Genomic DNA, 24,513 nt, shown 5'->3' with positions numbered 1-24,513 from the left:
TGTGAGCCTCCCACCCTTCTGCCTTTCTATCTATGCAATTGGTTGAGGCCCCCTCCCCTTTAGTGTTTTTTAAATGAAGACCTGACTTGCAGTGGGCGTCAGCCCCTCCCCCCCCCCCCCCCAGGCTTGTTCATGCCCACCTAAGCTAATGTGACAAGACAACAGGAAAAAGCTAACAGTATGCTCAGGTGCATAAGGAACGATTGCATGAAAACTAAATCCCGCCCCCCCCCCCCCCCAGGTACTGTGAACAACTTGATTCATTCAGTCTGCCCTGTTTTCCCCGCCCACTGTCTCCCCACAGGCTCTATTGAAAAGGAAGAATGACTTGCAGTTACCAGTAGAGAAAAGGAAAGTAATATTACCCTTGTACAAGTCAATGGTGAGAGTCCATCTGGAATACTGTGTTCAGTCATGGCGGCTATATCTTTGTAAGGACATTGAAAGGATGGAAAGGGTTCAGAGAAGGCTATTAAAATGATACAGGGCCTGCAACACAAGCCCTATACAGAAACTCAAAATGTTCTCTCCAGAAGAAAGCATGGGAAAATAGGATAGAAATTCAGATATCTAACAAACTTCCAAAACATGCAAGAAGAAGCAACACGGGTAAGAAATCATGATATTAATTTGGGAAGAGGTAAGCTCGGAGGTAATGTGTAAATATGTGTTTATGAAAAAAAGAGCAGTGGATGCTAGAAACATGCTAGTAGAGAGGGCAGCAAGCAAAACTGTGCCTGCTTAGTACAAATACAGAAGGACATGGTAAGAGCAAAGATCAGAGCTGTCCAGAGATCAAATAGGGGCAGTGATGAAAGAAGGCAGAGGAAACTGGGAGGACTGGTTGAGTCAAATGGTCCTTCTCACATGTGTTTATAGAGCTCCTCTCCTAGGGGAGATGGAGGGCAGAAGGCAAGAGGGAAATGTATGCCATCACACAGCAGTAACACATTGTGGCCAGACTAAGGATACATACATACAGATTTCTTGAGGAAGCTGAGGCCCCTGGCAAAGGATTGTCACTATGATGGCTGAGCTAGATGAACAAGACAGATAAATACAACCTAGAAACAAATCCTAGGAAGTGCAAATGAAGATAGCACCACAACCCCAGTGAAGAAAGGCTGGTTCCAAATGAGCTAGAAGACCAAAGAAGCAGAAAAAAAAATACCTGCCATCTTGACCAAAAAAGGGGTCCTTGCCTGCTAACAACTATATTATTTAAATTGTGATTTCCTGCTATTTCTCAAAGCATCAAAGCAAAGTACAAAATAAAACAATCACCCATCATTAGATACGGCTATGCTAACAGGGCCGGATTTTCAAAAGGTTTGATAAACATTTAGGGGAAGGGGTGGGAAGGTTGGGTTAGGGGCAGGGAAGGGGGGGGAGCCTGTGGGCGTCGGCGCACGCAAGATGCACTAGTGTGCATCCCATTGGCGCACCAACCCCTGATTTTATAACTTGCGCGTGCATGAGCGCACCGTACTGAATTACCAAGATCAATTAAACCCTGATTTTCTAATCCCCAGGCTAACAAACACTTCAGCCTCTGCATACAAAACTTTTGGCTCTCGGCAAAAGGGAAGAACATTTTTAACAGTTTGGGACAAAAGCATAACACTAAGAGATAAACTGGAGACAGAAAAATAAAGAAAAGAACAAACGTAGAAAGAGTTTAATCTGTCATGAAATACTGCATTTCCACAGTCATTCTTCTTTCATGGTTTCCAAAAGGGCCTAGTCCTTTACGTTTCCTACAATCTGCTAAATTTCCCACTCTAGGAGCCAAACCCTTGGCAAACACAGTAGTACACCGCAAAATCTTTTATATAACTTTATCAGGGTTGGTCTTACTGGAACAGAGACAGAAAAAGGAAGAGTTGAAGTGGGTTGAGTAACAGACAACAGAGGGTAGCTGTATTTGAAATTTACTAAGAGAAAAGAAAGATGATAATTGGATTGCTTCAGGGATCAGTCCTGGATTCAGTTCTGTTCAATACCTTTGTGAGCAATATTGCAGAGCAGTTAGAAATGAAAGTTTGCTTTTAGCATATGACACTAAGATCTGCAGAGTGGAGCCCTGTGAAGGAATAAACAGAATGAGAAATGATCCAAAAAAATCCCATGAGGATTTGTCAAGTATTTGGCAGTTAAAATTCAGTGCAAAACAGTTACAAATTATTCGTCTGGGCTGTAGAAATCCAAAGGAGCAGTACACGATGGTAGATGAGATAACGATGCACACCAACCAGGAGAGAGACCTTGAGTAATCACAGTGCATCTGTACAGGGCACTGGTGTTGCGACTGTCGCTGCTCGACGCCCTCACTCCGCCCTCTTTACCTCTGTGGCGACTCCCTCCGGGTCTGATGGATGGCTGGCTGCCGCGGCGTCTCCATGCCGTCTCCCGGACCGGCTCGACGTTGCAGATCCGCCATGTTGCCTGAAGACCTAGGGCGCGCGCGCTCTGATTGAAGTACCAGCAAGGGCGCGAACCTCAGGGGCGTCCCCCTGAGATGACATCATCCGCTTCCAATATTTAAAGGTCTCTATTTCACTATCTAACTGAGTTAGCAAGGAAGGGGATTGCTTCGGTTACACCTCCCAAGGTACTCTGCCTCCTCGGACTTACCAGGGGTACCCACTCCTCGGGGGCCTCGCTCTTTTTCTTTACTTTCAGATTACAGATAGGAACCGGTACTCGCTCCTCGAGGGCCCATGTTCCTGGACACTCTGAAGATTCTCTACTGCTTGGAAGCTATTGCTGCTACAAACAATTGTGATTTACCATCGCTCTCTCAGAGCTTTCCCTGGAACCAGGTACTTGCTCCTCGAGGACCTAAACCTTTCCAGCACCTGAGCTTCCTTGAGACCTTATGTGAGTTTTGTCATCTAGGTCTGTTCATGAACTCCTCCTACTCACTTTCTACAGTTGAGATTGGTACTGGATTGGTACTGGATTGCTGTTCCAGTACCTGAGGGACTACAGCCCTGCCGGACATATCAGCTCACTACTGCCACCTCTGGTGGTTTCAAAAACCTGTTTAATAAAAGAACTAATGTGTGTCTGTCTCCATACGCAAGCCTAGCCGGTGGTCCCTCTCGGGATATCCTCCTGGGGGGCGTGGTCATCTGCCACCAGCCCAGGGATCCACCCACAACTATATCAGATTGATGACTCCTTCTTCTTAGGAGCCTATAACATCAGATTGCTGACTCCTCCTTTAGGAGCCAATAAGAACAGATTGCTACTCCGCAGTCTAACTAACAGCAGATTTATTACAGATTGCTATCTCCTAGCTTGTCAACTAAGCAGATAATAACAGATTGCTAACTCCCAGCTCTAACACAGAGCTTTCCTTACAGATTCCTAACAACTGGTGACAGTTTACCTAGAATACTATGTCCAGTTCTGGAGGCCATACCAGCAAAAAAAGGTGTGGGAGATTGCAGTATTACAAACAATCTATGATAAGGACAAAACAAAGGAAGGAGAAATCAAAACCTAGAAATACTGAAAGCCATGGGGGTAGATTTTAAAAGGAGCGCGTGCAGCGTACATGTGCGAGCGCTACCCGGTGCATGCACATGTACGCCCGATTTTATAACATGCGCGCACATGTCATTAAAATCATCTATTCTCCCTGAAGACTGGAAGGAGGCTAATGTAACCCTGATATTTAAAAAAAGGCTTCAGCGATGATCCTGGAAACTATAGACGAGTGAACCTGACTTTAGTGCCGGGAAAAATCATGGAAACTGTTATAAAGAATAAAATCACAAAACATTTAGATAGACATGATTTAATGGTACACAGCCAGCATGGATTTATCAAAGGGAAGTCTTGCCTCACAAATCTCCATCGTTTATTTGAAGGGCTGAATAAATATATGGATAAAGTTGAACCGGTAGATGTGATGTATTTGGATTTTCAGAAGGCGTTTGACAAAGTCCTTCATGAGAGGCTTCTAAGAAAACTAAAAGGTCATGGGATAAAAGGTTATGTCCTTTTGTGGATTGCAAACTGGTTAAAAGACAGAAAACAGAATAGGATTAAATGGTTTGCTTCCACAGTGGAAAAAGGAAAACAGTGGAGTACCTCAGGGATCTGTACTTGGACAGGTGCTTGTTAATATATTTATACATGATCTGGAAAAGGATACAACAAGTGTGGTAATCAGATTTGGAGATGGCACAAAATTATTCAGAGTAGTTAAATCACAAGCGGATTGTGATAAATTGCAGGAGGACCTTGTGAGACTGGAAGATTGGGATTCCAAACGGCAGTTGAAATTTAACGTGGGCAAGTGTAAAGTGATGCATATAGGGAAAAATAACCCTTGCTGTAGTTACACAATGTTAGGTTCTATTTTAGGAGTTACCACCCAGGAAAGAGATCTAGGGATCATAGTGGATAATACATTGAAATCGTTGGCTCAGTGTGCTGTGGCAATCAAAAAAGCAATGTTAGGAATTATTAGGAAGGGAATGGAAAATAAAACAGAGGATGTCATAATGCCTCTGTATTGCTTCATGGTGAGACCACACCTTGAATACTGTGTGCCGTTCTGGTCACCGCATCTCAAAAAGGATCTAGCTGCACTGGAGAAAGTGCAGAGAAGGGTGACCAAAATGGTATGGGGCATGGAATGGCTGCCCTATGAGGAAAGGCTAAAGAAGTTAAGGCTGTTCAGTTTGGAGAAGAGACGACTGAGGGGGAATATGATAGAAGTCTACAAAATCATGAAAGGACTTGAACAAGTTAATGTAAATTGGTTATTTACTCTCTCAAATAATAGAAGGACCAGGGGGCACTCCATGAAGTTAGCAAGTAGCTCATTTAAAACAAATCAAAGAAAATTCTTTTTCACTCAGCGCATAGTTAAACTCTGGAATTCATTGCCAGAGGATGTGGTTTCAACAGTTAGTGTTACTGGATTTAAAAAATGTTTGGATAAGTTCCAAGAGGATAAATCCATAAACTGCTATTATGGTAATTAATAGCAATAGTAGCTTGTGATCTATCTAATGTTTGGGTACTTGCCAGGTACTTGTGACTTGGATTGGCCACTGTTGGAAACAGGATACTGGGCTTGATGGACCCTTGGTCTGACCCAGTATGGCATTTCTTATGTTCTTATGATGGCCAAACTGGTAGACAAAGTGATGTCAAAAGCAAGAAAATGTTTACATGCATAAGGAAAGTAATAACCAGCAGGAAAAAGGAAGTCATAATGCCTCTGTATAAGTCTCTGCTGAGACCATTCGGAGTACTGTGTACAATACTAGAGATCATGCCTTCAAAATGATATAAACCAAAGAGTCAGTCCAAGCAAGGATGACTACTAAACTGGTCAATGGTCCTTGTCAAAGCATATGATGACAGACTTATGTATACCCTTGAGGAAAGGGGAGATATGAAAAGAGACATTTAAATACCTCCAAAGAATAAATATTCATTTATTTATCTTTTTTATATCGACATTCGTGGGTACATCATGCCGGTTTACAGTATAAATGAAAGGGGGAGAATACAAAAAAACCAGGGGGGGTGGGGGGGAAGGGGAGCAGCAAGGAAGATATAAGGAGCGAGCGCAGCGAGGGAAAAAACAGGACAGAGAGAAAAATACCAGAACAGTACCTGATGGTGAGCAAGGTACAGAGGTGGAAGAACAACCGAAAAATATTAAAAATTGCATTGCAAAATTATACATTCAATGAAGGCACTAAATCAAACATTGTGAAATAAACAGGAGTCAGGCCTCTTTAAGAGAAAGAAATCTCTTAAACAAGGGATCATGGGATGAGGTGAAAAGGGATAGACTCAGAAATAATCTAGGGAAATATCTCTTTACAAAAAGGTTGTTGGATATAAGGAACAGCCTCCCTATAGAGATGGTGGAGACGAGAACCACATCAAAAACGAAGAAATCATGGTACAAGCATAGAGGATCTCTGAGGAAGAGTAAGAGACTATAAAGCTGAATGAAAGATGTAGATAGAAAGACAGGATGGGCAAAATGCCCTATATTTGTTGTCATGTTCTATGTCTTAGAGAGAGAAATTTTATAACTGTGCAGGTAAGTGTAAAGTGTGCATGTACTTTTCATGAGCAGAATTTGCCCTGAATTTTCAAAGCAAATTTATGTGCATAAGTGGGCTTGTATTCACACAAACTCATCTACACCATGTTACTCCTGCTCTATCGAGACTGTAACTTGTGCAGGTGAACTTACACAAATACTTTTTAAAATATAAAAATATGCATGTAATTCCCAACAGTGCCCCAACTTTGCTCCCAAGAACTCCTATCCCCAGAGCACGTAAAAGAAAACATAAATATCAAGCTATGCATTTACTGTTATGTACATGAAGCTCCAAGAAATTTTTTTAAACAGCCATTTACATGCATAAAACCAGGTTTTATGCATGTAAATCGCTTTGGTGCCAGCGAAGAGGGAAACCTAAGACAATTTACAGAAGCCAGGCTAACTTGTATGTTTGCAAAAACAAATGATCAACTTAATATATATGTATTTTCATTTCTGGACCGAAAATAAATTTCTAAGTGAAAAAACATTTCTAGAAGTTGGTGTGAAAATGCTAAAACGACAAGAGAAGGTTGGGTGTGGGTATGTCCCATGCAACAAAACATAGTACAGCATTCTAGTAGCTTTTTGATCTTGGAGAAACTGGATTCTGATAACTTCAATTGAAGCAACATAAGAATCATTCAACAATTATGTTATGTACGAGCTTTCAAGACTAGAAAGGGACTACATGGGAGCTATATAGTCTCAAAAGCTCACATACACCATCGCCTCTGGGCAACTCTTCTGTTGGTCTGACGAAAGTTTTCACATCTACAAAAAATCTTCTAAAGCAAATTAAAAAGATTTACCTTGTTCCTTGTTTCTGTTCTGTACAAACTCTGAGTGTCTAAGGGTGCTAGGAGCTGTACGTCTGTAGCAGCTGTTTCTTTCCCAGGAATCTGTGCCACTCACTCTGTCAACCCTATCATTCTCTTCATACTCCCAGTCCAAGCTCCGTGCTGTTGATCTGTATTTTCCATGTTCATAACAATCAACGTTTTCATAATCTAGTATGCGTGCAGATCGATTCCTGGCACTAAACAAATCTTTACAATGAAAATCCAACTTCTGAAAGTCTCCGTCAGTTGTTTCAGGAACATCATATTTAAAATTAGATGTAGTCAAGCCTTCCCCTTCTGATTCTTCTTGGTCTTTGTATTTGTAGTCCACATGCGGACTATCAAATTTCCTATAATCTTCATAATTGTGATCTGTATTCCTGCAGTCCATATTCTGGCTTCTGACTTTCATACAATCTTCATAATCTTGATCTACATTCCTGCCATTAATATATTGATTTTCAGTTTCCCTACGGCTTTGATAATCTCGATCTAAAATCCAGAGACCATAATCCTGACTCCTGATAGTCCTATAATCCTCCTGGTCTTTTTCCAAATCACTGTTTTTCCTAGAGATCTCTTCTTTCCTCCAGTCCCTAGAACACTGGTCTGAGCATTGATCTACTGCCTTCTTACAATTCTCATAATCTCTGTACCAGTCTCTACGGTCCATATATTGACTCCTGACTTTTTTGTAATCCTCATAGTCTTGATCACAGTCTTTATCTGCCTTTGTGTAAACTTCATTGTTGTTATCCCAAAGACTCCTGACTTTTCTACAATCCACCCGAAAATGATCAGAATCCCTAAGGTTTATGTATTGATCGTTGGTCTCACTATCCCAGGTGTCTTGAGTCAAATTTCTCTGATCAACATATCGATGTCCAGTATTTCTATAACTCTCAGACAGTCTATCAATATTTCTTCCATCTAAATATTGAGAACTAGCCTTGCTATAATCCTCATGGTCTTTACTCATGTTCCTGCAGTCCACATACTGACCCTTATCCCTTTTAGAGCTCCCATATTCCTGATCTAAGTTTCGGCAGTCAATAAATTGGCTACCAGTTTTCCTAAAATTTTCAAAATCTCGATTTAATTTCTTGTAATCCATATATTGGCTCTTGTCCTTCTGATAGTCCTTATAGCCTCCGCGTTGTTTCTTATGGTCACTGTGCTTTCGTCTTTCTGTCTGGGAGTAATTTTTATAATCCTGGTTCCAGTCATTATTCCTAGATAGATCAGCTGCTTCCGGAACATAACATTTCTCCAGCCTGTCACAGTCCTCATACTCCCAGCTCAGCACTCTGTGATCCTTCCTCGCAGTCACTGGCCCATTTTTTGCTGTTCGACAGTGCTCATACTGCAAAGCGCACATACTTCCAGGGGAAAAAAAAAATCAGCCAAATGCCAGCGGTCAGGAATTCACAACTCCATCATTCACATTTCATGCAAAGGACGTAATGCTAAAATCATGGCAATAGCTTGGAAGTATGAATCTTTTCGTCGCCTCTATGTTAGATTTCTCTTTTAATTTGTGCCTAAATACCATCAGGCACTCCTTTCTTTCGCTGTTTCTACAAGAACTCAGTTGCTCTCTCACTCTTTTAACTTTCAGACCCAATCAGCAAACAGCCACACTACCTCTCCCACGGTCCCACCTGGCTCCTGAGTTAATTTGTAACTGGTGTCATATGATCTGAGCTTTGAGGAGTGTCTCAGTGCCATTGGATAGTTTCTTTTCTATTTGCATTTGAAAGCCGTCTCCCTGCTGCCCAAACAGGCTTATCAGCTTTGTTATGTTAAAAAGTCTGAGGCAGCAGTAGCAGCCTGGCTCCTACATATGACCCCTGAAACTGAAGCCCAGTTCAGCTGCATTGCGATAAAGAGAAACGTCAAAGGCTCAAAAGGAACTTGTTTCTTCTGAGACACTTGACTAATTTCTTCTGATTAGACTTAACCAAGGAAGACAGTGTTTAAAGACATGAGCAAAGAATCATGGTGGCTGTGTTATTATAACCTATATGAGCTGTATTTACACAGCAAGTTTCTCTTTAAAGAAGCCTTGAGAGAGAAGGGCAATCAGCATGCTTAGCTGGAACTTTTGCTTTACAGCAGCCATACTTAAGGGCAATACACATGCTCAGTAGTTGGGAAACTCTGCCCATGCAATAAATACAGTGTATTCAGACCCTGTCACATTTTGTTATTCTAAAATGGATAATATGCATTTTCCCCCTCCTCATTCTACACATGACAAAGCAAAATCAGGTTTGTAGAAATATGTGCAAACTAATTAAAAAAAAACTGAAATATCACATTTACATAAGTATTCAGACCCTTTGCTATGACACTTAAATTTGAGTTCAGGTGCATCCTGTTTCCATTGCTCACTCTTGAGAAGTTTCTCCAACTTGATTGGAGTCCACCTATGGTAAATTCAATTGACTGGACAGGATTTGGATAGGCAGACACGTATCTATATAAGATCCCACAGTTGATAGTGTATGTCAGAGCAAAATCAAAGCCATGAAGTAAAAGGAATTGTCTGTAGACCTCCAGCACAGGATTGTGTCGAGGCACGGATCTGAGGAAGGGTACAAAAAAAAAAAAAATTGCTGGAGCATTGAAGGTCCTGAAGAACACAGTGGCCTCCATCATTCTTAAATGGAAGAAGTTCGGAACCACCAGGACTCTTCCTAGAGCTGGTCACCCACCCAAACTAAGCAATCAGGGGAGAAGGGCCTTGGTCAGGGAGGTGACCAAGAACCTGATGGTTCCCTCTAACAGAGCTCCAGATTTCTGCTATAGAGATGGGAAAACCTTCTAGAAGTACAACCCATCTCTGCAGCACTCCGCCAATCAGGCCTTTATGGTAGCATGGCCAGACAGAAGCCACTCCTCAGTAAAAACTAAGGGGCGGATTTTAAAAGGCGCGCGAATAGCCTACTTTTGTTTGCGCTCCAGGCGCAAACAAAAGTACGCTGGATTTTAGTAGATACGCGCGGAGCCGCGCGTATCTGCTAAAATCCTGGATCGGCGTGCGCAAGGCTATGGATTTTGTATAGCCGGCGCGCGCCGAGCCGCGCAGCCTACCCCCGTTCCCTCCAAGGCCGCTCCGAAATCGGAGCGGCCTTGGAGGGAACTTTCCTTTGCCCTCCCCTCACCTTCCCCTCCCTTCCCCTACCTAACCCACCCGCCCGGCCCTGTCTAAACCCCCCCCTTACCTTTGTTGGGGGATTTACGCCTCCCGGAGGGAGGCATAAATCCCCGCGCGCCAGCGGGCCTCCTGCGCGCCGGGCCGCGACCTGGGGGCGGGTACGGAGGGCGCGGCCACGCCCCCGGACCGCCCCGGGCCGTAGCCATGCCCCCGTACCCGCCCCCAAAACGCTGCCGACACGCCCCCGAAACGCCGCGACGACCGGGCCCGCCCCCCGACACGCCCCCCTCGGAGAACCCCGGGACTTACGCGAGTCCCGGGGCTCTGCGCGCGCCGGGAGGCCTATGTAAAATAGGCTTCCCGGCGCGCAGGGCCCTGCTCGCGTAAATCTGCCCGGTTTTGGGCGGATTTACGCGAGCAGGGCTCTGAAAATCCGCCCCTAAGCCTGCTTGGATTTCCCAAAAGCACTTAAAAGACTCTCAGAGCAAAGGAAACAAGATTCTTTGGTATGATGAAACCAAGATTGAACTCTGGTCTGAATGCCAAGCATTATATCTGAAAGAGACTTGGCACTGCTCATCACCTAGCCCATACCATCCCTATGGTAAAGCATGGTGGTGGCAGCATACTGTGGGGATGTTTTTCATTTTCCGGAACTGGGAGACTAGTTAGGATCGAGGGAAAAATGAACAGAACAAGGAACAGAGAGATCCTTGATGAAAACCTGCTCTACATGGCTCTGGACTCAGACTGGGGCAATGATTCACCTTCCAACAGGACAACGACCCTAAACACTCAGCCAAGCCAGGTGCCACATAAAAAAGGATGCGCTAGTCCCTAGCCTGTCCTTGGCATCGAGTGCCCAGGAGACATGGCTCTGCGCACAGCCACAGGTTAAGGAAACAGATGCTCTTAATTGAAGGTCCGTTTCCCTAAGCTGGCTGCTGTCAAGACTTATTTTTTTCATGTTGCTGCTTTCTGTGGTTCTCTTACTTAATATTGCGACAGTACTAAAAGTAGGAGGATCCACAGAAATCAGGATTTGTGTTTTTTTAGTGAGCCCTTGACACGAAGCAAGCCTTAATGCCAGTTCTGGGACTGGTGTTAAATTTGCCTTAGTAAAAAACTGTGTGTTGCGTGCATGGCAATTTTTTGCATCGGGGGTAATAGCTAATAACCTCATCTACATGGCATTTACATGTGATGAGCGCTATTAGCTACATGTGAGTTTGGATGCGCGATTTGGACGCGCTAATCCCCTTATTGCATTGGGTGTTATCCTATCACATCCAAAACGTGTGTCCAATCGCTGGTTAAGCTGTGCACTAGCCTGAGCGTACAATATTGCATCAGCCCCTCTGGATTTTCCTGAGGAAAAGGGAAAATGATAACAATCCAGTCCCTGCATTAAACTCTGAGTATCTATTACAGTAGTGCACTTTCAACTGTAAAGTTTTACTGTTTCATCACCTCTGGTATCTAATGGCACAGACTCCGTACTATTTAAAACAGCGTTGTTTCTGCAGAGACCTCACAAAAGGAGGATAACGTTCCAAAGTTACTCACACATGTATTAAATTAATCCAACAAAAGTGTTTAAAAACATACAAGGTAACTTTGAAAACTAAGGGAACCATTTGCTTCCAGAATACAGCTGAAAGGAGAGCCATATAATCTAATTCTCCTCCCAGATGCATAGGGAGTTCTGATCCACCATCTTGTGCTTAATATCTCTGCTTTTGGATTTGTAATGTAATGTGTAAGGTGTGCAGATTTTTCTGTGCTCAATAATATATTCAACAGTTATAAAATAAACATATCATGCATCATCAAGGGTCCATCATCAGATTTTGAGACCCTAATCTCTGGAACAGGAGTCAAGGGTCAAAATATCTAGAGCAGACAATGCAAACTAGCAAGCTTATTCCTCTGCTCCCAAGTCCAAGTGTTAGACTTATAACAAAAGACCACGGCTCAAAGTCAGTCCAAAATAATTGTTTCCTGTACATTTTTCAGGAGCAAAAAGTGTAAACTTTCTACATTTGTTATGGGCCTGGCAGTTTCCTCTTACTCCTTTGGGCTTTCAGCTTAATCAGAACCAAACTCCAAACTACAGTGTCACAAACCTTCACTTGCATCTACCTGCAGTTTTCCTCCCAATTTTTGTATCTTCCTCCCAACTCAGTCTAGTTATCATAGCAACAGTCCTCACCAGGGACAACAAACTACAGCTCCTTCCAGCTAACATGGACCTTAAGCCTGGCCTCTAGGTGTCACCATTGAGCAATGGCCGAAACTCCCCTCCCCACCCTCCCTCTGCAGCATCCCCAGCCCCTGCCAGCCTGGGGAGCAGAAACAAACACTGCACCTCCAGATGGCAGCACAGCATTATCAACGAGTCACTCAGTCAGATTGAGTTTTGCCATTTTTTAGAGTTAGATCCTTGTATTTTAAGAATCTGCTACAGGTTTCAGCAGGCTTGGACTGACGTACGGGTGTACCTAAAGCAGCAAAATAGAGGGAGCGGCAAAATTCCTGGTCCCTGCTGCAATGCAGGTTTCCAATCCCATTCACTCTCCACCTGCTCTCAGCCGGTCCTCTGATTCTTTACTGATGCAGCTACCTTGCATGACCTCAGATCTCCAGTGCTGGCGCCGCTATTCTGACATGGCAATGTGCATGCAGGGACTGATTTGGTCTGCTGCCCTGTGCTCATAGACGCCTAGGTAGTAGGGCAATCATTTGGCTTTGGAGGAGGGCTACAGACTGCCTCAGTCTCCACCTGCATGCTGCTTTGTCACAGGTGATCTAAGGTCAGCCAGTGAGGAAGCAGCAGAAGCCAGAAAGTAAAGAACTGAAGGGAGAAGGGGAAGAGAGGAGGGGTGGTAAAGAATTGAGAAAAGAGAAATCTGCAGGGGGAGTGGGGGTGGGGGGACATCAGAACACAAGAAGGGAGGCAGCAGCATCCGCACTGATAGTGTCTAGGAGTGGCAGAAAAAAATCTATCACTGGTTTCAGAAAATGTTAAAGTTTTTGCAAGCCCCAATACAATTTTAGTTCTCTTAGCAGAGATTTTCTGTGATCACAAGTCCAATATATACATGTAGAAGTTGAAAGCAACAGGATAATGTGAGGATGTAAACTGGATTGTCCTGTATCATATCTGTAGAGAACTCATATCCTCTGATAAATGCTGCAGAGTTCCATTTTCTCTAGGACTCAGATTGGAAAATGATAGTCATAATACAGGACCTTGAAATTCTATTTCACTATTAGTAGTATTTTTTTTCTCTTATTTTGTAACCACTGTGGGGTAAGATAGTTGAATTATTCGTGATCTGGCAAATTCTGTGGGTAGCTTTTACCATGGAGTTTGCTGCAATAAAAGCAAAATTGCACAGGTGGTTTTGATTTCATATTGCTCCCTCAAAACGTATCCCACAAATTTGTCCCTGTTTTTAGTATGGGCACTTTTCTTTAGGAAAACAAAAAAAACAAAAACATATATAGTTTGTCTTTTTGCAGGTGATGCTAAGATGCTCACCAGAGTGAACACACATGAAGCAGTAGAGATCTAAAAAAGCTGGAGAAGTGGTTAAAGGTTTGGCAGCTGGGATTCAATGCAAAAAGTGCAGTGTCATGCTTTTGGGGTACTGAAACCAAAAGAAGCTCTACGTGATGGGGGACGAAAGACTGATGAGAGATATCTTGGGGTGATGGTATTTGATGATGTGAAAGTGGCGAAGCAATGTGACAAGGCAGTGCCTAAGGTCAGAAGACTGCTGGGCTGTTTAGAGAGGCATAATCAGCAGGAAAAAGTAGGTGATAATGCTAGGTCTTTAGTAAGGCCTCATCTGGAGTACTGTATTCAGTTCTGGAGACCGTACCTCAAAAGGGATAGAACCAGCCCAGAGAAAGGCAACCGAAATAGAGCAGCAGGCTACGAACTAGGGAAACCAGGGTTCAAATCCTACTGCCATTCCTTGTGACCTTGGGCAAGTCACTTTACCCTCTATTGCTTCAGGTACAAATTAGACTGAAAGCCTTCTGGGTATAGGGAAATGCCTACAGTACCCACATGATATAATTAAATAAATGGATGGATGGAGATGAGACTGAAGAATATGTATACCCTGGAGGCGAGGAGAGACAGGGGAGATATTATACAGACTTTTAAATATCTGAAAGGTATTAATTATGTATAAGAATCACACTTTTTCCAACATTAAATAGCTGTAGAACTAGGGGTCATAATATGCAGCTCCAAGGGGATAGACTCAGGACCAACATCAAGAAATATTTCTTCACAGAAAAGAAGGTGGATGCAGGGAATGCCCTCCAAGAAGAGGTAGTAAAGACAAGAATGGTAATGGCCTCTGTTGGAAACAGGATGCTGGGCTTGATGGACCCTTGCATGACAATTTCTTATGTTCTTATGAATTCAAAAGGAATTGGGAAAAACAAAGGACCCTAGTGGCTAAAGAATAGAGATGAAGATAAGGGGTAACCATCATGGAGAGGCAGCTACTACTCTTAACAGAAGGCATGAGAGTAACATGCATGAAGTTACAGTTACTACCCATTCAAAAAAATAGAAAAGAAAAAAATAACGAAAAGCTTGCTTGGCAAACAGGATGGACCACTTGGGTCGTTCTGCTGTTATTTGCATTTCTATATTACTATGCTATGAATATTCAAAACTATATGTGTAGTTACCTCCCCTAACCTAACTCCGCCCCAGGACCACGTGAAAAAGTATGCAAGTAAAAGTACATGCATTGCTTTTTTTTTTTTTTTTAAATTTTCTTTATTAAGAACATACCATCAACATTACACAGCCATAAAGAGCAAGAAGCTCGTATCAGGAAAAGAAGACACAGATTCAGAAAAGTTACAAATTTTTGTTTGTTTTCCCTTCTCCCCCCCTCTCCCCCCAACATTCATTCCCCCTGTAAGAAGACACCTCTTCAAACACACCACAGTCACACCTTATCCACACTTTAAAAGAATTATCACACACAAAGATCCCCTGGGTAGGGGCTACAGATGGAACATGCAAGGAGATATCTAGGTCTGATCTTTTAAAACTTTATGCCAGCATAAGAAATAACCCATAAGCGCCCGGAAAGCCTTGGGAGATGCCAGCTCTTTCTGCTGGATGGCCTATAAACGGGCAGTTTGCACCATTAGTTCTTTCCAATGTGAGACCAAGGGCGTTTCCTCCAGGTTCCAATTAAGTAGGATAATCTTTTGGGCAAGAAGAATGGCCACAGCGAGAAATTTCCTTCCCTCCTGTGGAATGTGATCCCTCTTATACTATAAACACAAATAAAAAGAGATAACGGACCATGAGATCTGACAGTCCAGCAGGCGGTCTAGGTAACTGTAGACCTGACTCCAAAAGGATTGCAACTTTAAACAGCCAGTGAACATATGGCAAAGATTTCCCGGAAGGGTTTTACATTTTAGGCAAAGATCAGACTCCCACAGTTTGATCTGCACACCTCTAGTTCTGGTGAGATAATATCGATGAAGCAACTTATATTGTATTTCCCTCATGGAAGATGCTAAATAGTGCTTATGTATGAACTTAAAAGCACAGGACATTAGGTGATATGTCCTCACCCAAATCATTACTCCACTTGTCTGCTAGGCATTGCAAGTGCAGAGCAGGCAGCAAGGGTAGAATTAAGCTCCCCCATACAGCAATTCTATTGAATTCGGCAGAGGGATCAAAAAAGCTATCTTCAGCGTCCATAAGGGAAACCATGGATATATAATTTTGACAGTTAGGCAGTAGTGTCTTGTAAGAATTCATAAAAATGGGAGTGCGGAATATCCCGTTCTTCGCTAAGTTCCTCAAAAGAATAAAGGGTACTGGAGTCTGAATTGACTATATGGGCCAGACTCTGCACCCCCTTGCCAACCCATTGTTGAAAAATCGAGGAACCCATCCCAGGAAGAAAGTCTGGACTCCCAACAAATTGTAAGAAAGGTGAGACAGTTTTACTCCAGCCCATTAGCTCTCTCCATCACGCCCAACAAAAAAACAGACAATTTCAATGATCGAAGCCTACCAAAGCTAAAATGAACCAAGTTAGCCGGCTCATATGGTGCAGTCCAATTGGCCATCAGTTTATTGGAGTCAAATTTAGGCTTATAGGAGACACACTCTTGTATAAGGATGGCAACATTGTGTAAACGTAAGTCCCCCCCCCCCCCCTGTTTGCGCCCCAGGAGAAGAGTGTCATAACTAACTCACGCAGTGCGATGACACCATATAAATGACCCCATCATAGCTCAAAATGTGTGAACAGTGGATGGTTTGAGCCACAAGAGAAGCATTTGTAGGGGGTATAACATCTTGGGGAGGATGACCATCTTTATTAAGGCACATCTACCAAACAGCGACAGAGGAAGGGCTTTCCACTTCTGTAACAAAGCTTTTATACTGTGAAGAGTAGACTGAATATTTAACTCATAGAGCTCCACAGCTGTTTGCGCTATATGTATGCCCAGATATTTAAAGGAGGATCCAGCCCACCCCAGGGGGAATGGCCCTGTCCAGTGCTGTTGTAAAGAAGGGTGCAAGGGAAAGGCTACAGATTTTGCAAAATTAATGAGAAAGCCAGAAAAAGTCCCAAAGCGGGAAATGGTGGTAATTATATTTACTATGCAGTAACATGTCATCCGCAAAAAGTAGATTCATTGTTGATATACTTGTGGACTTTTACCCATGTGGAGGGTGAGAAATAATCAAACAGCCTATTCTTGCAGGTGAAATAGCATAGTTACCAGCAGAAATGGCTTTCATTATTGTCCTCCCCATGGAATAATTTGGCAACACGTGTACAAATTGTCATGCTAATAAAGTTTCCTGATTCACTCAGGGCTGGATTTACATTTCCTGTGACCCTAAATGCTCCTTTGCAATAGTGTGATCATCAGTCCCCCAACATACCCTTGCCCATCCTCTCCTTCCTCTCTCCTGCTGGCAGGAGACAAACGCATCTAACCCTCCTCTGCCAGCCTCAGTCCGAATTCTGACCATGCAGTGCCAGTGAGTCTCACAAGTTCAACATTTCTGATGGTAACTAGTGGAGGAGGAGGCAGAGACAGGTAAGAAGCGCTGCTTTCCTCCTCTCAGTTAGGCTGATACAGTACAGTGCACTCCGGTGGAGCGCACTGTTAACCCGCGTTTGGACGCGCGTTTTCGACGCGCTAGCTTTACCCCTTATTCAGTAAGGGGTAATAGCGCGTCGAAAACGCGTGTCCAACCCCCCCCTCCCAAAAAAAAAACTAATAGCACCTGTAACATGCAAATGCATGTTGATGGCCCTATTAGTCATACCCGCGCGATACAGAAAGCAAAATGTGCAGCAAAGCCGCACATTTTACTTTCAGAAATTAGTGCCTACCCAAAGGTAGGCGTTAATTTCTGCCGGCACCGGGAAAGTGCACAGAAAAGCAGTAAAAACTGCTTTTCTGTACACTATCCGACTTAATATCATGGCGATATTAAGTTGGAGGTCCCAAAAGTTAAAAATAATTAAAAAAAAAAATTTTAAATTGGCCCTCGGCTCGCGGGTTGAAAACCGGACGCTCAATTTTGCTGGCGTCCAGTTTCCGAACCCGTGGCTGTCAGCAGGTTTGAGAACAGACGCCAGCAAAATTGAGCGTCGGCTGTCAAACTCGCTGACAGCCGCCGCTCCTGTCAAAAAAGAGGCGCTAGGGACACTAGCGTGTCCCTAGCGCCTCTTTTTACCGTGGGCCCTAATTTGAATAATTTTTTTTTCTGAATCGCACGCATAGGAGAGCGAGCGCTTGCCGCTCTCCCGCGATTTTTACTGTATTGGCCTGAGTGGAAGGAAGGGGGACAAGGTAAGATTCTTATGGCCTGGATTGGCCATTGTTGGAAACAGGATGCTGGGCTTGATGGACCCTTGGTCTGACCCAGTATGGCATGTTCTTAACCCTGCATTGTGCAGCCATCTGCCTTCTGTGCTGTCCAAGCTTCATCACTGTACAGGCAGTGAGCAACTGTAAGGCAGCAAACAGACTGCCCTTGCTAAGACTACCCACAAGATACACTGTATGCTCTATGTACTTGTACCACTTTGCAAAGAAAGATCAATTTCACAATTCTAATTATGCATGTGGCAAAGGTTTGTTATCCAAGAAAGCACATCATAGCCTGTAATAGGTATGAAATGATTAGCTTAGAATGAAAGAGTTAAATAAGAGGTCCAAGTTAGGGAGAAACATACAATGCTAAAGCCAACTTGGCAGACTGGAGTCCAACCCTTAATCCTGAGAAGCCACTCTCCATTCACTGAAGGCAACCATGCAGCACCTGTATTCACTATCTGCCACATTCCTGCAGGAGCTCACATTTCCCTAACCGAGGAAAAGTTTCTGTAAATATTCATTACTCTCAGAGAACTGCTGTTCTTTCTAAACTCCACAGAATAAGGAAGTAAACACTTTTATACTCCTTTCTGATAATGTACAGATATTTTTTATTTTAAATCACGCTAACAATACCTGCCTAGTAACATAACATAGTGAATGACAGTAGATAAAGATCAAAATGGCTCATCTAGTCTGCCCAGATGAGATCTATATAGTGGATGGTATATAGAAGAAAGGGAAAAGATAAGAGAGTGAGAAACAGACGGAGACAAGGAATGATCAAGAGAGACAGATGCACCAAGAATGTAAAAGGAAGAGGAAACCAAAGGGCAAGCTGCAAAGAAAAAAAAAACAAAGGTAGAGAATCTGTATAGAGATGGGCAGGAGAAGGAGTGCAGGAGCGAGGGTGGGGGAAGAGATTAAAGTAGAGGAAAGATGGTGTCCTGGGGCATAACATAACTAGGGGGGAGGGGAGGGGCAGGAGGGAGGTTGGCAGTGAAAAAAGTGTAGTGAAGAAATGCAAAAGTTGTGAGAAGAATCTTAACCATAGTGAGGAGGAATACCAGTTGAAATGCAACACAGACATGCATGGGAAACAGAAAAGTCTTCTGCTTTTATCTAAAATATTTGTATTTACTTCTAGTGAACTAGTAGAAAGCAAGCCCACAAACAAGAAAATAAATGTACAAAACAAAAGATGTAACATTTTGGCACGATGCAGTGACATCTTGAATTCTTCTAGAAAATGAGGATTTTCCATTTCACACAACAAGCTTTGATGACTGGTGCTACTGCTCACAAGGGTTAAACTTGGGATAATTCAACCTCTTTCTGTGTCCATTTTACATAGCAAAACTCTCCAAAAACAAAAGAAGAAAAATCTGATTTTTAATCTTACAATAGAACCACCAGAGATTACTGGATAAAAATCAATAAATGTGGATTTTCTTCATCACTGTAGACACATAGCAATGTTTTTAATATGTGGATTATAACTTTCACATACATACTTTCATTTCATAGGTATTCTCTTTTGAGACCTGCTGCTGAATTATGGTTTTCAGATAATGAGCCTTATTCAGTAAATAATATTTCCATAAGCACAAACTAAATAAAAATCCTTTTTGAATAAGAATTTGGTGAAAGAGATAACTATGTTAGAGCCACTTGTAAATAATGATCATAACATGATCAAATTTGACTTGATAACTAGAGGGAGATTATGAGAAAATGAGAAAAATGGTTAGGAAAAAACTGAGAGGAGCAGCTGCAAAGGTCAAGAGTTTACATCAGGCATGGACATTGTTTAAAAATACCATCTTGGAAGCCCAGATCAGATTTATTCCAAACAGAAAAGGTAGAAGAAAGGCCAAACGGATTGCCAGCATGGTTAAAAGGTGAGATGAGAGACTATTCTAGTCAAAAGAACATCTTTCAAAAAATGGAAAAGAGATCTGAATAAAGAAAACAGGAAACAGCATAAGCACTGGCAAGTTAGATGCAAAGCACTGATAATAAAAGCAAAGACAGAATTTGAAAAGAAGCTCGCTGTGGAGGCAAAAAATTAATAATAAAAACGTTTTCAGGTGCTTTCAAAGCAAAAACGCCTTGAGGAAATCAGTTGGAACATTAGATGATTGAGGGGTAAAAGGGGCGCTAAGGAAGGACAAGGCCATAGCAGAGAGATTAAATGAATTCTTTATTTTGGCCTTTACTGAGAAAAATGTAAGATAGATACCCATACAACGAAAGCATTGTGTGGCAAACAATATACTGGTCTAAACCGTTAGCAAAAAAGCACTTTATTTATAAATACGCACATATCAGTTGTGCATGATTCTAGATACACCATTTAATTGTAGTACATAAACAAGGACCCCGACATGGCCGTGTTTCACATCAGGGCTGCGTCAGGGGGAACAAACCTTCCATAAATTTAAATCTTGTGTAAAAGGTCGTGGTGTAGAGATGAATGCTGAAGTGTAACAAGCAGCATGAAATTGATTTTGCTTGATTGCTCGTAAACAAGGGTGCCGCGGGGGAACCTAACCGTGGCACAGGACGGGTTGTAAACCTTGAAATAACTAACAAACAGGTATGAATAGTAGGGGTCTGTCCAGGGACCAATTTTTATTAAAGCTGTCTGCTGAATTGGATAGTATAAATATTTCGAAGCGTCAGAAAATATCAACAGATTCTGACAATGTCAGTTTAAATCCAGACCGGGTAGGTCTCCTTTTACAGTTTCAGCTGAAGAAAAGCAGGGCACTTCAACGGCCAGAAGTGATATTTAAACATGATGATTCAGAGGAACTGAAACAAATATCAGTGAGACTGCAAGATGTATTAGGGCAAATTGACAAACTAAAAAATAGCAAATCATCTGGTCCAGATGGTATACATCCCAGAGTGCTGAAAGAACTGAAAAATGAAATTGCAGACATACTGTTAGTAATCTGTAAACTATCATTAAAATCAACTACAATATCTGAAGATTGGAGGGTGGCTAATATAACACCTGTTTTTAAAAAAGGGTTCTGGGGTAATTCAGGAAACTACAGATTGGTGAGCCTATATCAGTGCCAGGAAAAATAGTTGAAACTATTCTAAAGAACAAAATTACTGAACATATAAATAGACATAGTTTAATGGGACAAAGTCAACATGGATTTAGTCAAGGGAAGTCTTGCCTCATCAATTTGCTACATTTTTTTGAATGTGTTAATAAACGTGGATAAAGATGAGCCAGTTGATATGGTGTATTTGAATTTTCAGAAAATGTTTGACAAAGCACCTCATGAGAGACTCGAGGAAATTAAAAAGTAGTGGGATAGGAGGTAATGTTCTATTGTGGATTGAGAACTGGTTAAAAGATAGAAAACAAAGGGTTAAATGGTCAATTTTCTCAATGGAGAAAGTTAAATAATGGCGTGCCCCAGGGATCTGTACTAGGACTGCTGCTTTGTGACATATTCAGAAATGACATAGAGATGAGAACAATGAGGGAGGTGATCAAATTTGCTGATGATACAAAATTATTCAAAGTTGAATCACAAGAGAATTGTGAGAAATTGCAAGAGGACCTTGTAAGACTGGGAGACTGAGCAGTGGGTAGTAAATGCCACTCCATTAGGGGTAGTAAGCCCCATATCTTCTGTTAAGGGTAGTAACTGCCTTTCCATGCAGGTTACTCCCATGCACCCTTTTCTTCATTTTGAAACTCTAGCCTCTAGGGATCCACAGTGTTTATCCCATGCCCTTTTGAATTCATTTACTATTTACATCTTCACCACCTCTTCCAAGAGGGCATTCTAGGCATCTACCACCCTCTCTGTGAAGAAATATTTCCTGATGTTGGTTCTGAGTTATCCCTCCTGGAGTTTCATTTCATGACCCTTAGAGTTCTACAGTTTCTTTTCCAACAGAAAAGGTTCGAGGTTCATGCATCATTAAAACCTTTCAGATATTTGAAGGTCTGTATTTCCCCTGCACTTCCAGTTTTCCAGGGCATGCATATTTAGATCCTTCAACCTTTTCTCAAGTTTTCTGATACAGACCCCATACCATTTTGGTCACCCTTCTCTGGAACGCTTTCATCCTGTCTCTTTGAGATATGGTCTCCAGAATGAACACAGTACTCCAGGTGAGGTCTCATCAAGGACCTGTACAAGAGCATTATTACCTCCTTACTGGTGAGACCAGAAATTCAAGATGTGGGGTTTTTTCAGGAGGAGAATTAGATGATGATAAAGGTGGTAGTGGTGGTGGAGCACTATGCCATGCTGTTTGGAAAGAATGCTAAAGATCCACTTCTTCCAAGAAAGTCACGTGGGAGGATACTGATAGCAGCATTTCAACACTGGGGGTCATAAGGAGAATGTCAAAAGAGATTCTTGGATTCTAAGTACCAGGTGAAGGAGAAAGTGCCCCATACTACCCAGCACATTGCCCAGACCAGAGGAGGACCACCTACTACCTTATTCCTCACTGTAGCACAGGGACAACTGTGAGACGCCCTGGGACTGGAGCAGGTCAATGGTCTACCTGTGGACTGAGAGACTACCACAGTCCCATTTGCAGAGGGAGCAGGTGAGTAGTCACCTATACACTTGGGCTTGGGTCTTTCCCAAGTCAACAATACTTATTCATATATCGGATCGGTTTCTAATGAAGTCATTTTGTATATTTTTCTTATATTTATTTTGTTGTACCCCTCTTTGATCTTATGTTTGGAAAGGAGGGACATAAAACCATAAAAATCATACAATATATAAAAAGCAGTTGGGTTTATTCACATTCTGGTTGTCAATTTCTGAGTGGTGGTCTGCACAGGTTGAATGCATGTATCGCTGAATGCTATGTGCAGTCCAACAGTAGCAGATTAAGCTGCACTGGGAGAGCTAGGAACGCTGACGGACCAGGCATGTACCAGTGCCAATATACATGGCCAGTACAGTTGGTCAGGAGCCCAGGCCCCACCAGCCAGAGACAGAACTGTGCCCATGGACCTGAGTGGCATGGCTGGCAAGAAGCTTAGACCCAACCAGCCAAAGGTGTTTGTCTGACTAAGTTTGTTTGCTGCTTTACCTATTGTGCTACAAGCTAGCATTCAATTCTAATGCTCTCTTTCTATTACAGTATAGGTGTGAATTTAGATAATCCCCTGATGCAGAGGTTTTACCTCGAAACATCAGCAGTGTGTCGGGGCTGCTGGGATTTCCGTACCAAAAAAGGACAAAGATGTTTGCGTCTCATTTTATTTGCAAAAAAAATTTAAAAACATTTCTTGAATTTTGGACTGATGATAAATAAAATGCAATGAAGGTTTCAAGACCAGGAGAGCTTAGTATGATGGTCCTTACATATCTTTCCTAAATATTAGTTTTACTTTTCTGTAAGTTCAGACTTAGCTAGACAAAACCTGAATTTTGAATTTTTTGCCCCACTGAACGGGTAAGTTTTAACTTTTTAAGTTATTACATAGCTAAAATTCACTCAGATAAATTCAAGAGGCAGAGCAGGGGCAGAGTTTAAACTTAGCCAGGTAATACAGATATTTATCCCTTCTGTTAAGTCTGGTTGTGGTATAGAGCTGGACTAAAGTTTTAATGCTCCTTCTTAGTGATGGCAACTTTAAAGGTGCCATCCAACAAGAAAATGTACTAATGAAAACAGAACGATCATCATCATGAGTAACAGGATCCATGTGTGCTGCTCTGAATGACCCTCCTCTGCCTGTGTATCGTGAGTAAAGAGCACCTCAACTCTCCAGTAACTGGTATTTGCTGTTTCCCTGGAGCTCAGATTAAGTAAAGTTCTGAGTTAAACCCTGCCTGCTTCGCCCAGTCATGGCAAATGTCTCCAAGATCAGTCAGGGAACCTGAAATGCTTCCAAGGAGGGAGGAGACGGTGCGTTACTAAGATAGTCATGGGAACATTGTTTCCGGTGAGCTACGTCTGTGAAGGGAGTGGCCCACTGATCAGTATGCAGGCATGAAATGGGAGAGGAGCAAGAACTGAACAAGGCTGCTTTGCAAAAAAACACAGTGAAGCTTTGCAACAGAATTACATTTACAACAGAAGATGTCAGCAGATCATGACAACACTGTTCTCACAGTCTGCCCCAGGTCTTACCTCCATCTGTGATCATCTTCATATAAAGAATATTTGCAAAATCTAAAAATAAATGTGACTTCTATTAATCTGTAAACAGTGTGTTATTGTCAGAGTTTGGTGTACTGGTAAAGGGTAACCCCCAGTAGAGGAACAGCTTGCAGATTGGATTCAGGGATAGGACTGGGACAGGGCAGACAGGAGCAGGACCAGGACAGGTGGGAGTCTTCACCTGAACAGGCTACCTCCCCCCTCAGGTTGAGGATTTTGGTTCTTGGATGGTCCAAGGACAGGGACTTAAAGACACCAGGGCTAACTGCAGAACAAAGGAGACAGAACAAGGTACCTACACAAGACAGACAAACAATATAGACAACCAACCAGGATAGGGGAAC

The 24,513-nt window shown here is 42.5% G+C and overlaps 1 protein-coding gene across 13 annotated transcripts in view; it reads right to left on the bottom strand.

The window, feature by feature from the left end:
• The window catches only part of DNMBP (dynamin binding protein), a 244,578-nt gene that overhangs the window by 81,622 nt on the left and 138,443 nt on the right, over positions 1-24,513 (bottom strand). The window contains exon 1 of one of the 13 annotated variants that reach the window (XM_029610075.1): positions 6,904-8,565. The exons of the other annotated variants lie outside the window; for them this stretch is intronic. Coding sequence (XP_029465935.1) covers positions 6,904-8,311 — 1,408 coding nt within the window. The 5' untranslated portion in view covers positions 8,312-8,565. Of the gene's footprint in view, positions 1-6,903; positions 8,566-24,513 lie in introns of those variants that run through there. 13 annotated transcript variants of the gene reach the window in all.

This window comes from Rhinatrema bivittatum, chromosome 7, assembly GCF_901001135.1.
Source record: "Rhinatrema bivittatum chromosome 7, aRhiBiv1.1, whole genome shotgun sequence".
Lineage (NCBI taxonomy): Eukaryota > Metazoa > Chordata > Amphibia > Gymnophiona > Rhinatrematidae > Rhinatrema > Rhinatrema bivittatum.
The sequence above is the reverse complement of the archived record's forward strand: the minus strand, read 5'-3'. Positions and strand labels throughout refer to the sequence as shown.